This window comes from Sorghum bicolor, chromosome 2, assembly GCF_000003195.3.
Source record: "Sorghum bicolor cultivar BTx623 chromosome 2, Sorghum_bicolor_NCBIv3, whole genome shotgun sequence".
Classification (NCBI taxonomy): Eukaryota; Viridiplantae; Streptophyta; class Magnoliopsida; order Poales; family Poaceae; genus Sorghum; species Sorghum bicolor.
Genome location: NC_012871.2, coordinates 75553033 through 75566707, shown reverse-complemented (window position 1 = coordinate 75566707; position 13675 = coordinate 75553033). Strand labels below are relative to the sequence as shown.

The 13675-nt window shown below is 40.7% G+C and overlaps 1 protein-coding gene across 2 annotated transcripts; it reads left to right on the top strand.

The window, feature by feature from the left end:
* LOC8072263 (DDT domain-containing protein PTM) lies at positions 1529-11869 on the top strand. 2 transcript variants are annotated; one of them, XM_021452115.1, is made up of 10 exons: positions 1529-2709; positions 2803-3402; positions 4188-5247; positions 5337-5622; positions 5710-5834; positions 5910-6382; positions 7313-7341; positions 7591-8235; positions 9575-10687; positions 11450-11869. In XM_021452115.1, exons 1-9 carry the CDS (start codon positions 1784-1786, stop codon positions 10594-10596), a joined length of 5166 nt encoding a protein of 1721 aa, XP_021307790.1. In that variant the 5' UTR covers positions 1529-1783; the 3' UTR covers positions 10597-10687; positions 11450-11869. The 2 variants fall into 2 exon arrangements, with proteins under 2 accessions (XP_021307790.1, XP_021307789.1); XM_021452114.1 differs by having other exon boundaries at positions 9575-11012.

The window sequence follows — 13675 nt, the reverse complement described above, 5'->3', positions numbered from 1 at the left end:
ATCGCTATCGCCGCGCCATTCGGGTTTAGGATTTTGCTACATGTTCTCTATTTTGGTTGAAATTCTCTAAGTTTTCGATGACTTTTTAATAGAGCTTTCCATGCTATGCTAACTTTTGAGTATTTTCAAACTTTGCTAATAAGTACTTTACATGCACAACATGAGTAGGAAGTCATGAAATAGCTTAACAACGAAATGTGCTCAAGAAGAGTCTATAGTTGAAAGAAGACAATGCAAGCCAAGGTTTACGATTCCAATACATTTCTTTTATCCATTGTAGTTGGGAACTTAGAATCTCATGAAACCCAACCAAAAATTATGAGACTTTGATCCCTGCCACCCGCACTATTCATCAACATCGAACGTTGATCTAATACTATCAATAATTGCTCCATGTTTGCACTTTGGATTGTTGGGAGCAATGATAATTGGCAAATAAGAGGTAAGCTAAAAGAAGTAAACATTTCTTATAGTTTCTCCAAACTCTACCTTAAAACATTTGGAAACCCATTTAAGTTGTGCCTAAAGGAATATGGAGATTTATCATGCCTTAAAATCTTTCCATTTTTAGACAATAGATCATATTGGTTGGATTTGATTGTTACAAGTCTCTCAAGTACCCCATAACTCCCTTGTTGTCTATATCATAACTCCTTCGATGCACATCCGTGTGTTCTTGTCTCTCTACCCAAAACTGTTGTAGCCGTTGCCACATCAGATGTTTTCACTGTAACATAAAGGTCCATTGGTTGCTACATAACCGAAAAACCAGGTTCTCATCAATCTTATTAACCAATGATCTGTCGCCCCTACTCTGAGCGTTCAACTTCGTATCTGGCCACTGACGTCATCCCAATCCATCTCTAACAAGCCTCATATAGTCATCGTGGAGCTGGTGATCTCCATGCCATTCAATGTTGGAAAGTATAGAATCCTAATTAAAATCTCACTTCAATCATCTTTATCGGGAAAGATAATGCCGTTCACTAGACAAGACGACTACATTCTCTTAGAAGACGTGAGCCCAACCACAACCATGAATCATGTGTTGAATATCATGTGTACAAATTTTACACGATCAAATAAAAAAAAGACAAATATCTAGCATTTCTATTGGCACATATGGAGAAAAAGTTTATTAGCATCATGATCTGTTTTTGAGGGACTATATATATATATATATATATATATATATATATATCAATTGTTAGCAAAGCTAGGCAGTAGCCAGTTAGCCACCGGATGTAGCCGTGTAGGCAACAAAAGCGAGCACGTGTAGTACGCTTTTAGCCCACATAACACGAGAATAGCAAAATTCTGCCTTGCTCCCCTTGTGGGCTGCTGTTCCATCCACATTTTCCCCCCATTTTTGAAAAAATTAAAGCACGGCACTTCCCATGTTGTTACTCACGTTTTTCCCTCCCAATTCGCGGCTCCATTCCATTCTCCTGCAGGACCAGGGAGTACAGAGTACTAACCGAAAGGACTGGTAGTAGTAGTAGCAACTCTCAACGCCCCACCCCGAGGAATGCGAACGCGATAGATATAAGGCAACACGAGAGTCGTCCTCTTCCTCTTCCCCCGCACCTTCTTCCTGCCCTTCCCCTTCTTCTCCCTCGCCCCGCTGCCCCCAAATCCGCGGCCCCTCGCGATCCCCAACAGCGCGCCGCCGCCGATCCCGCCGGGACCCAGGCCCTCTCGCCCGATCCGCCGCCGCGCTGGCCTCCCCGCGCTCCCCCCAAACCCTAGGTAGGTGAGGGGGGGTTGCGCGCGCGGAGGAGGGATGGAGGCGCTGGTGGGGCGGGCGGTGCGGAAGGCGTTCCCGGGGTACGGCACCTTCGCGGGCGTCGTGGAGTCGTACGACCCCGGCGCGGGATACTTCCGCGTGCTCTACGAGGACGGAGACTCCGAGGAGGTCGACGCCGACGAGATGGCCCAGATTCTCGTCGGTCCCGCGATGCCGAGCGCTCTGCAGCAGCTGCAACACACCCCGCCGCGGGACTCCGCCGGGTGGCGCCCCAAGAAGCGCCGCCGCGGAGACGGCGATGGCGACGAGGACGACACATCCCCGACCCCGACCCCCGACGGCGTCGTGCTGGCCGTCCCCGCCACCACGAGTGAGGATACCGAGCCCGCGACGCCCGCCGCGGCGAGCGGAGGGCACGCGGCGGCGGAGAAGAAGAGGAGGGTCAGCCCTGGGCCCGAGTCGTCCAGGCCCCTGCGGCGAAGTGCGCGCCAGGCGAAGGCGGCTGAGCGCGCGGCTGAGATGGAGGCCGCGGCGGCCGTGGCGGCTGCCGCGGAGGCCGAGGAGGAGGCTGCAGCGGCTGTGGCTGCTTCGACGCCCCAGCAGTCTGGGAGGAAGCGGCCTCGCGCGAACGGGAGTGGACGGTACCGCTCCGTGTCCAGGGATTTGGAGGAGGCCGCGGTGAAGGAACTGCCGCCCAAGCCTGAGCTGCCACCCTCATCGCAGGGTCTGGATTTGGGCGGCCTCCCTGTTCTCGATGTCTTTCAAGTCTACTCCTGCTTAAGGTCATTCAGCAGGCAGTTGTTCCTCAGCCCGTTTTCACTGGAGACATTTGTGGCTGCTCTGCGGTCCACCTATGTCAACTCGTTGATTGACTGGGTGCATTTCGCTCTGCTGCGGGCTCTCAGGAGCCACCTGGAGGACTTCGCCAATGAAGGAGACCCGTCGGCGGTGCACTGCATTAGGTAACTTACATGTCCTTTGCTGTATACTAAGCTTAGAGACCTCTATGTGACTGAAACAACATGTTTTTTAGTTACCCACTATTGTCTTTGTAGGAATCTTAACTGGGAGCTGTTAGACCTAGCAACTTGGCCAATCTATCTTGCTGAATACTTGCTAACCAGGGGCACAGAATTGAGGTATGGTATGAAGCTTACAGATTTAAGTCTGCTGAGTACAGAGTACTATAGGCAGCCTGCAGGGGTAAAACTTGAGCTGCTGCGATCACTCTCTGATGATGTGCTGGAGATTGGGGCTATACGGTCAAGGCTGTCAGAGTCAGATGGAAACGATGAGGGCTTCAGAGGCACTGGTGTAAGAAGAAAAAAGAGGGGCTCTTCTGCTAAGGCTGCAGTGGATTCTTCTCAATTTCCAGAAGGATCTGCTGAAATGGATGATGGAAACAGTGATGAATGTTACCTTTGTGGCATGGATGGCAATTTGTTATGCTGTGATGGCTGTCCAGCTGCATTTCATTCGAAATGTGTGGGGGTGGTGGAGGATCTTTTGCCTGAAGGTGATTGGTATTGTCCTGAGTGCTTAATACAGAAGAATGATGGATCTAGAAATATTACAAATCCTATGAGAGGAGCAGAGACTCTAGGAACCGATCCACACGGCCGACTATACTTTTTCACCTGTGGCTATCTTTTGGTGTAAGTTGCCCTGGACTCCTTACATGTATACCTTTCTGAATGATCTTTTGGGGCTCTGGTCTGGTGTGCTTTTTTGAATGCCCCTCTGCTACGTGCCCTCCTGTATTTTTCGAAAAATCTTGTAGCGATTATGTTACTCTGGTGCACTACCATTCAGATTATCAAGCCACCTAGGATCTAGGTAGAATGATGTAAGGCGTTGCATTTTTCTCTTGTCTATGAGCTTCACATAGGATGCTCTGTTTGTCTTGTTAGTTCTGGGTGGCTCCTCTCCATATAACATGTAAGCTGGAACAATGATATGATCCTGTCTATACTAGTTGCTTGTGACATGTGAGCCTAGGCATACATTGTAGAATTAGCAATTGGTCCACTTTCGACTTGCTAGGTAGAGCATACATATTTATTTATTTTTCTTGCTTGGAGGTTTGAGGCAAAGTTGGGCTTACTGATAAAACCAAAGGTTTGGTCCCTTGATGTTCTATGAGACCACAGTAAAAAAATTAGTTTTTGTGCCATAGACAAACACTTTTCTTTTTTGGTAGAAGTAAAACTATACTGTATTAAGATTCTATGGAATGGAACAATGAAATTCCTGCGATACTCTGATTTAGTAAGCCAGTTGTTATGATACTGTAGACTAATTAATTTAAGGGTATGCAGAGAAGTGTACTATTTATAATGCAGAAGTGAGAGGTGATTTGTTTACTTTTGGATCTTTACTGTATGTATCGAATGATTACTCCTCACTGCATTAATAAACAAATCACCTTCTGAACTTGCAGGGTTGACTCATGTGATGGGATCTCTCCATGTTATTATTATGGTCAGATCGATCTTCATCCCCTTGTTAGAGTTTTGAACGCATGTCATCCTTTGTACAGCTCAATGGTTAACACAATTTCTTCATTTTGTGGTACTGCAATCAAGTCATCCAATCTTAACAGTCGTTACCAGAGTAGCAGGGAATGTAGTACATCTGATGCTGAGACAGACTTAAAACATTTATCACTATTGAAGCAACCTAGTGAGCACGATCAGTTTAAGGTAGACCAAGGAAACTCCTTTGAACACTTGGATTCTGGAAAAGTTTGCACCTCAAATTCTAATGATTTGGATCAAGATTTGTCACAGCATAGCATTAAACTAAGATCTTCACTTATGTCTCGAAGTGGAAATGCTGCCGAAGGTGTTTCGAATCAAATACCTCAAAATAGATCCTCTAGTGATAAGAATGATAACTGCAATTCCCAAAAAGATATTGTTTATTCACGTGCTAATGGTTCGCTTGCAGAAATTCAGAAAGATTCACCACCTAAGGAAAAACCAAGAGGTTGGCAGCTCCATTCTGATCCTGCTAGGTACATAAACTATTACAGTTTCGGTCAAATAGCAGCTAACGCTGCTGAAGAGCTAAAACACAAGCTGTCTGAAAACAAGGACGGGAAGAAACCTGTTCAGGATGTACTCTCGTTTCATCTGAGAACAATATGTAAAAAGTATGCTAACATTTTTGCACTAACTGATCAAAAGCTTTCTGCTGAACTGCTTAAAGAAAAATGTGGATGGTGCAATTCCTGCCAAATTAGTGGTGGCGTCGATTGCATTTTCAGAGTAACTGATATTAAGTACATGGAAGGCCCTAAGCCACATACTCTTGATCTCAGAGCAGAAAGTAATATGGATAGCCATATCATCCTTGCTATGCATAACATTTTGTCAATTGAAGAAAGGTTGAATGGTTTGCTGAGTGGCCCTTGGCAAAATCCACAATATAGCATTTGTTGGCGCGAGACGGTTCTCAAGGCTTCAGATGTGTCATCACTTAAGAAGCCTCTTCTAACGGTATAACTTGTCATATGCTTCATCGCATTTTTTTTAATTATGTGTGCCATATAATGATACATGTTTTTTTGGCTTATTATACTCTGCAGCTAGAGTCCAGTCTGCGACGTGTTGCCATTACTGCAGAATGGCAGAAACCAGCAGACTCTGTTGAAGTTGTTGGTTCGGCAGCTCATATTTTGGTCCGCTCGTCTAATAAATCTCTAAGTCATGGAAGTGCTAGAAAGCCAGGGAGAAAGCCGTCCCCTAATGGTGAGCTTAAAGTTGACTCTCGAGATGTTGGTGTTTATTGGTGGAGGGGTGGAAAATTATCTCGTCAAGTGTTTCATTGGAAGAGGTTGCCTCAGACATTGGTCAACAAAGCTGCTCGGCAAGGTTTATGAGCAATCTTCTGTCCATTTTTAGATATGGTTTTCTAGCATTGTATTTGCACCTAACCTTTTTGACCTGGCACCTCTTCAGCTGGACGTAGGAAAATTCCCACGATTTTATACACCGATGGTTCACAATTTGCGCGGAGGTTCAAATACATAGCCTGGCAAGCTGCTGTGGAAATGGCAGAAAATGCTGCCCAGCTCATTTTGCAGGTGATATCTTCTCCTTGCTTTGGAAAGCAATAGGTAAAATTTGGTCACTGAATTGTTCTCCTTTGTGCACTTCAGATTAAAGAACTTGAATGGAATATCAAGTGGACTGAGATACTGAGCACCCTCCCTTCTAGCCTCATGACCAAAGAAACACAGAAAATAGCTAGGCTTTTTAAGAAAGTTATAATTCGCAGGAAACGAATTGAAGGAACACATGTTGAATATCTGCTTGATTTTGGAAAGAGGGAGAACATTCCTCCTGTTATTTCTAAACATGGAACAAAACTTGAGGAACCCTCCAGCGAGAGGAACAGGTACTGGTTAAGTGAAGGCCATGTCCCTCTGAATCTGTTGAAGGCTTATGAAGCTAAAACATTTGCTCGTTTACTGAAAAAGAAAGAAACTGATGAACTACCTAAGAAGACTAAGAAAATGCGTGTCCCGAAACCAGAAATGCCAAGAAAGACAGGCTTTGATTACCTCTTTGAAAAAGCAGAAAAGAGATCCACCATGTTTTGTGGTCATTGTCACAAAGAAGTGATTGCAAGGTATGTCACAGACGATTAGTTTTATACTTATCCCTTTTAATAGTTCGTTTAATTTATTTTCTGAACCACACCATACTCATCGTATCAATTAGCTATAGGTAAAGGTTTGTTTGAGTTCAAACATACTTGTTGACACTAAATTTCATCCGAGCTGTGAACTTTATAGGTCTTAGTTTTATTTTTGTGATATTTTGTTGTGCTGATATGCATGTGAGTGATGTGCTTATGGTAAGGTTTAATTCTCACTGTCAGAATGCGTACATGTTAAAGAAATAGTATATGCAGATTAGGGCCTTAGCACAGTGACATATTAACTCTTCTATGCTTTTGCCTCATAAACTTAGCATCTCTGGACGTTTTCAGTTCGGTTTTCATATACAATCGTTATACTTACTTTTTTTTATAGCAGTGTCATCAGTCATATGTGAATAAACTTCTTACATGACTGCACTATGCTGAGTTAGATATTAGTATTTGTTTTCTAAATAATCTAGGTTAGGATATACTCCCTCCGTCCCAACTTATAAGTCATTCAAAGAATCTTGGAGAGTCAAACTATCTTAAGTTTGACCAAATTTATATGATAAAATAATAATTATTATGATACCAACTAAGTATCCTTAGATTCTTCCTTAATAATATTTTTATAGTATACTCACTTTATGTTACAAATCTTAGTATTTCTCTCTATAATTTTGGTCAAACTTGAAAATGCTTTGACTCTCTAAGATTCTTGGAATGACTTATAATTTGGAATGGAGGGAGTACATAAGAACATTGTATTGGCATTTTCATTCTTGCAGCTACTGATTTGTCCAATAAGTTTTTGCAATTATGTTCTCAGTTTGGCAATATATATATAATTTGGTTTCTGTTACATGGAAAAATCTTTTTACTAGTTCTGATTCTGATTCTCTCTCTTTTCAACAGTGAAGCTGTTAACTGCCAGTATTGTGAAGGTATGTGCTGTTGCAAATAGTCAACTTCTTCTTCTTCTTCTCCTTTTTTTTTTCATATGCACAACTGTTGGCCTCAAGATTTTATTTTTGATATGCACTTCTGTGGTATCCTATGATTGTCGTTGAATAAAAAAAGGTTGTTATTGGCTGTTAGCCTTACTCTAGACAATCATCAGCTATTGAGTTTTTCCTATCTCTTTTCAATAGTGTTTTGCACTTATCTTTATCTTATATTCTTATTCGATGCAGTTATTTTCCATAGAAAACATTTCAAGGTCCCTAGAGGTGCCAAAAATGCTGTTTATGTTTGCAATAAGTGCTTAGATGAGAAGGTCTTAAAGGTGGAGTCTCCTCAGAAAAAGGCTGCACCAAAGAAGCCATCTCCCAGAAAGAAGCAGAAGAAACAAAATAAGCAGAAGCAAAAGAAGCAATCACGCAAGATTGAGACCAGGAGGAATCAGATAGTTCTGAAATACAAAAAGAAAATTGGCAAAAAGGGTAAGCGTGGCCGGCCCAGGAAGAACCCACCAGATCTTTCAAAGAATGAATCATCAAAGATTCTTGAAAGTGAACCATCAAATGTTTCCAAAAATGAACCAGTGAAACGTATATCAAAACGATTGTATGATAAATACATGAAAGGTAACTCAAATGTATCCGAGAATGCAGCTAGCTCTCGCAAGAGGAAGAGGACTGCTTTGCAGTATTCATACTGGTTGAATGGCCTTCGATGGACACAAAATCCACATGATGAACGGGCAATAAGTTTTAGGAAAGAAAGAGTAGTTTTTCCATCAGAAGAAGCTGAAATTTCTGAAGTCAGCCCAGTATGCTGCCTTTGTGAGAAATGCTATTGTGACGAGGATATTTATATTGCCTGTGAAAAATGTGAAGGTAAGCATGTTTTACTTGCATGGCATATCTTTGGTCTTACAGCAACTACATGTCTTCTTATTATAGTCTTATTTTTGGGAGAACATACAAATTTATATGTTCCGTCCTCTTTGGAATTACTAGATCTTACCCTTGGTTTTTTAGCCTTGGCATGGGTCTTATGGAAACTCCACATTTTTCTGTCTCCTTACAAAAGTTGTCAGTTAATAGTTACTACCTCCATTGTATGCTGCTTGCCAATTTTGACCAATTTTACATTCTAATTTGGCACTGTCTTTCTGAGTACATCATTTTTTAATTTTGCCCTTGTGATTAATTGAGATATATAGCTGTGCCAGTGTAGTCACCTGTAGTCCAGAGTATGGCAGTCTACAATGATACGCAGTCTTCCTGCGTATTTGAGAATTTTTTTTTTGGATGAAAAAAACAAAATCTGCAGTAACATGGGCACCAACGAGATGGCTTGTATGCTTGCACATTTCCTGAGAACGGAAGAAACTGTTTTCAGCTAGCACCCGCTGTTAGTTTGGGTTGCTGTCATGAAGTATCCAGATCACCCCACGCTACAAGTTTCAAATGTTAGTACGTAGTGTTCCATAGTTTGAAAACAAAATCATCATAGTCTTAGAAAAAAACAAAAGTTATGGTGACAATGTCACCAATGAGATGGGATGGTTTGTGTGCTTACACATATCCTGAGAATGGAAGAAAGCATATTTCAGCTGGCACCCCCAATTCCTTTGGGCAGCTGTTACAAGGGTAAATTTTTCCAACCCAACTGAGCGCCTAAATATGCACGAATTGGTCAAGTGCCATATGTTGCGTATAAAGGATAGATTGTTTCATTGAGTGATTTTCTTTCTGAAATCACCCATGGTGATTAATGAGCAACTAATTGATCATTGGAAAATTTAGCAAGCTTGAGTGGATGCAAGTTACTATGTCTCCACAAAATCCTATAATGTTAAACAATAGAAAACACTTTTGAAGGGATAAAACGACAAAATAAAAGAGCAATGTGGTAATTTCCTTCTCTTCAGAGCTACTTCAAGTAACTTATGTTTTGTGTTTTGTCTACGCAAAGGAGCATCCTTGTGTCATCCTACACATTAATTTGAATGAATTGCAAAAGCGCATTGTTTCATAGTAGTACTAGATAGTTGAAAATATGTTTTCAAAATTTGTGGTTTCACTTCATGGAGAGCATAGGAGCACTAGTTGACAATGTTTCAGTTTTACATGTCTGAATTTTATGATTTTACATTGTTGCTCTTTATGTCATGGGTAGCTTTCATATTTTGCATCCTATAATCCTTATTACATTTGCTTTTTCTTTCAGACTGGTTTCATGGGGATATATATTCTGTTACTATTGAGAATGTGAACAATCTTATTGGTTTCAAGTGCCATAGATGCCGCCTGAGAAGTCTACCTGTCTGCCCATATGCTGAGACTGTAACAATTCTCAAAGGTCAGTCAGATAAGGATCATGGCATCAAGTTTGTAGATAACAGTGTTGACAAGTTTGTGGAGGATGAGGATCCCAATTGTCCAAAAGATCTTGGTGCTCTGGGTAGTCTGCAAGAGCTTCATGATCATGACATCGAGCGAAGGCTCAATGGTCATATTACTGAGATAGAATTCAGTTATAATAACTGTCTAGAGGAGCTGAATGATCATGGCAGTTTGAAAGAGTTTGATGCTCATAGCACTGAGAAAGATCTGGAGGATGATGAGAGTTTGAAAAAGTTAGACACCCATAATGAGTTGAAGGAGCTTGATGATCCTGGCTCCAAGAAAGAACCTGGTGATCATTATTGTCCAAAAGATCTCAACAGTGACACCAATCTGAAAGATCTTGACAACTGTAGGACGGACAAAGAGATTAAGAATAATAATTGCCTGAATGAACTAGATGGAGACAACAATTGGAAAGCACTTGACAGCTATAACAGTCGGAAACTGCTCGACAGCCATAACAGTCAAGAGGAGCTTGACTGTACTACAAATAGCAAGTTTTCTCCTAAAGAAATACAATGTCCTATGGAACTTGATGGTTTTCGTAGCCTGAAGCTTGTCAATCATAATGTTTTGGAAGAGCTTGATAATCATAATTTTCTAAAAGAGAGTGGTAATAAAAATAGTTCTAAAGAGTTGGACAATAATGAAAGTCCAAAAGATTCAGGTGACTTTCTAGCAGAACACTTCAACAACATTAGGATATCTGGCAAAGAGGCACTTGTCATTACACCTGAAACTGATTCAGTAAATGAATCTCTTGGTTTGCAATCAAAGGATGATTCTGGGAAGTCTGTTCCTACTGGGCATGAGATTGACCTTCAGGTGGTGGTGACTTTATAATGTACCTTCGACAGTCAGAAGAAACCTTCCAACCTCAGCATGAGTGCCCTTAGCTCCACTGGTCATTTCTTGGTGTTGCTCTGGTTGAAAGGTTCTGTTGACTATCAACCTAAATTGTCTCATTGCAGTAATCTACATTTTAGAATAAGGAAAAAAAAAGCTGTTTTTGGATTTCCTTTGGGAAATAGTCTGATCTGACTGGCCAAGCGATAGGATAATTAACTCTTGAGGCTAAGCTGTGTTATTCTCAATAGGGCTGACATAGGGAATAGTTAGTGCCTCATTTCCTTCCCACGTTTCACATTGCCTATCAGAATATGGAGTCATTTTGCCCAAGATTATGCATTGATTTTAATATCTCTAAGTGCAAGTGGCTGGTATTTGGCTGCCCTGCAGTAATATATATGATATTCAAGGTGAGTCTCAATTTTGTGTTACATAGATATATTTCCCTTAGTCTTGCCCTGTGCCCCCCACCCCCTTGTTCTCGCCAAACTTCAAGTAATCACTATCTGCCTATCACAATGTCTTGAGTTTAAGGTTGTGAAATTTTCTAGGTGCTGCATTTAAGCAAGCATACATAACATAGATGGAAGAACGACGTAGTTCCACCTTCTCAAAAGAATGACACGTTCATTTCATCCTGCCCTTTTTTCTGAAACAAGTCACTAATGGAATAATGGACAGCACCGCATATTACAAATGTGACGTGCATATTTTCTTTCCGTTTTATCGACGTTTTGACCTGTTTAAAGTAATAACATATACCAAATTACGAAGTCATCAAATTTGAAGCACAGTTTATCAAAGTCTTTCAGTTGGCACTCATCTAGTTTATTCTCCATGTAAACAGGGAGATAGCAGTCACAACCGCCGCTAAGCATGAGGAGGCATATCCCTTTCCCCATGATTTTTTTTTGTGGATTTAGATATTGCACCAGATCGACAAGCCAACCTGATGATTCATTCTTTCGACTTGCTCCTAACAGTTAGTTGCAACTGTTATCTGTAAATGCTGCAAGGGAACTCGTCTTGACAGAGTTAATTAGATTTTGTATAGGTTTGCATTAGCCATCTAGTTACAGAGTTAACTCTAGCATGGAATCGGTTTGGACAAATGCTGTTTTGCTCCCTTGGTTACATCCCGCTTCAGTGACGTTACAGAAGCTAACAATCCACCAATACTGCTAGATGTATATCAATCTGTTAGATTATGATCGACTCTTCGCGACATTGCGCGTGTTCTTTTGGTAAAAAGAGTGGTTCTTGTTTAGTAGTCGCTTCCAAAATTCTGTAATTTCATTTGTGGCTGGAAGAGTTGTTCTGTGGGTAGAAGAAGCTGAATCGCGGTTTGGTGGCTGACTGTTGGCTTGGGTCGATATAGAGCCAGCTTCGGCTTGGTGTGACTTTGTTAAGATAACGATAATGAGCTATCTTAACGAGTTAGAACTCTGGCTTGGCTCAGGCTTGGTCGGTTTGGTCTGAGCAAGCTTGGCTTGGCTAGATTACACTAGTTATCTTAGAGCGTCTCTAATAACTAGCTATTTGACTAGCTATTAGAGCACTCTCAATGTTAGAAACTATAAATTTTTATAGACACTATATATAGAAACTATGATTTCAATGGATAGTTTCTGTAGAATATTTTTTTATTCAATTATATTCATTCTTTCTCGATTCTTAGCCAATCATATCACTTTATGTTTTGGATTTTCTAACTGGATTTTCTAACTTAGTTTCAGTTTTTATGATTTTTTCTCTCTCTCTCTCTTTAGTAACTCTCTTGCCAAGCAAAATGCTTAGATGACACTACAATTAATATCTATAGAAATCACGATGGTTTCTGCACCAATGCAAGACTCTATCACAGAGTTCAAGACAATTAATTACATATTATTTATGGTATTTTGCTGATGTGGCACCGTATTTATTGAAGAAAGAGGTAGAAAAAATAAGACTCCAAGTCTTATTTAGACTCCAAGTCTACATTGTTCGAGGTAATAAATAACTTTAGACTCCATGATAGAGTCTGCATTGTGAGTGCCCTTACGATATAAACAGAGAAAAAGTAAGAGAAAGTAGTCACTAGTGATAAATAAATAACTAATCTATTTTATGTAGTCTAAAAATATAAGAGCATGTAGGTTTAATAGCACATAGAAAAAAAATGTATAAAATACTCTTTGCTTTTGTCAATTACTTTTATGTAAGCTGGCTATGTATCTAGTATCGACGCCCTTAAAGAGATGGAACTAGTTTGAGTTTTTTTATTGCAGTAGGATCTGTGCGGTGACAATCAGTCTTCATGAGCAGGCCGCTCTGCCATGGGTGATGGGCCCTCCTCGGAAGGGCCTCCACCTTGTACCTGTAGCTGTAAACACGGGAAACAGACACACCACAGTGTCAACCATCCGAAAGTAACTGAGCACCCGAGATGTTCAAAACCCCTTAGCAATGGTAGTTTGAGGATGAATGATTAAGCCTGGCCATTCGGGTTATCTGATTTTTTTGGATCGGACAATTCAAATTATTATCTGATATTAGTCTCAAAAAGCACTACCCACAATTTCGGGTACCTAATAATTCGGGTTCGGGTATTCCCGATTTACATGAATTTTCAGAAAATAACATACTACATAAAATTTCAATAGCAATTTATATATAATTTCAGCAGCAATTAGTATCAATAGCATTTTATAAAGAATAATATTTTACTAGCACTTGTTCAAACAAAGAGAATCATGTTCTAATAAATTAATAAGTTCTAATATTTAACTAACAACACATGATAAATACAAAGACATAGACAAATGTTTGGGTAATTTGGGTACCGGTGGATATTACCCGAATTACTCAAACTAATTTCGGGTAATCAAAATCACTATCCGAATTTAGGATTGGGTAACTCAGGTTCGGGTAATTCGGGTCTGGATCCAGATAATTCGGGTATAGGTAATGAGTATCGGGTAATTTGCCCGGGCTTAGGAATGATTGAGGAAAGAAAAAAAAAGAGTCGTCGTTCCCAAAACAATTGTGCTGAATCTATTTTTTTTTTCAAGTTCCTCTGAAAACACATAAA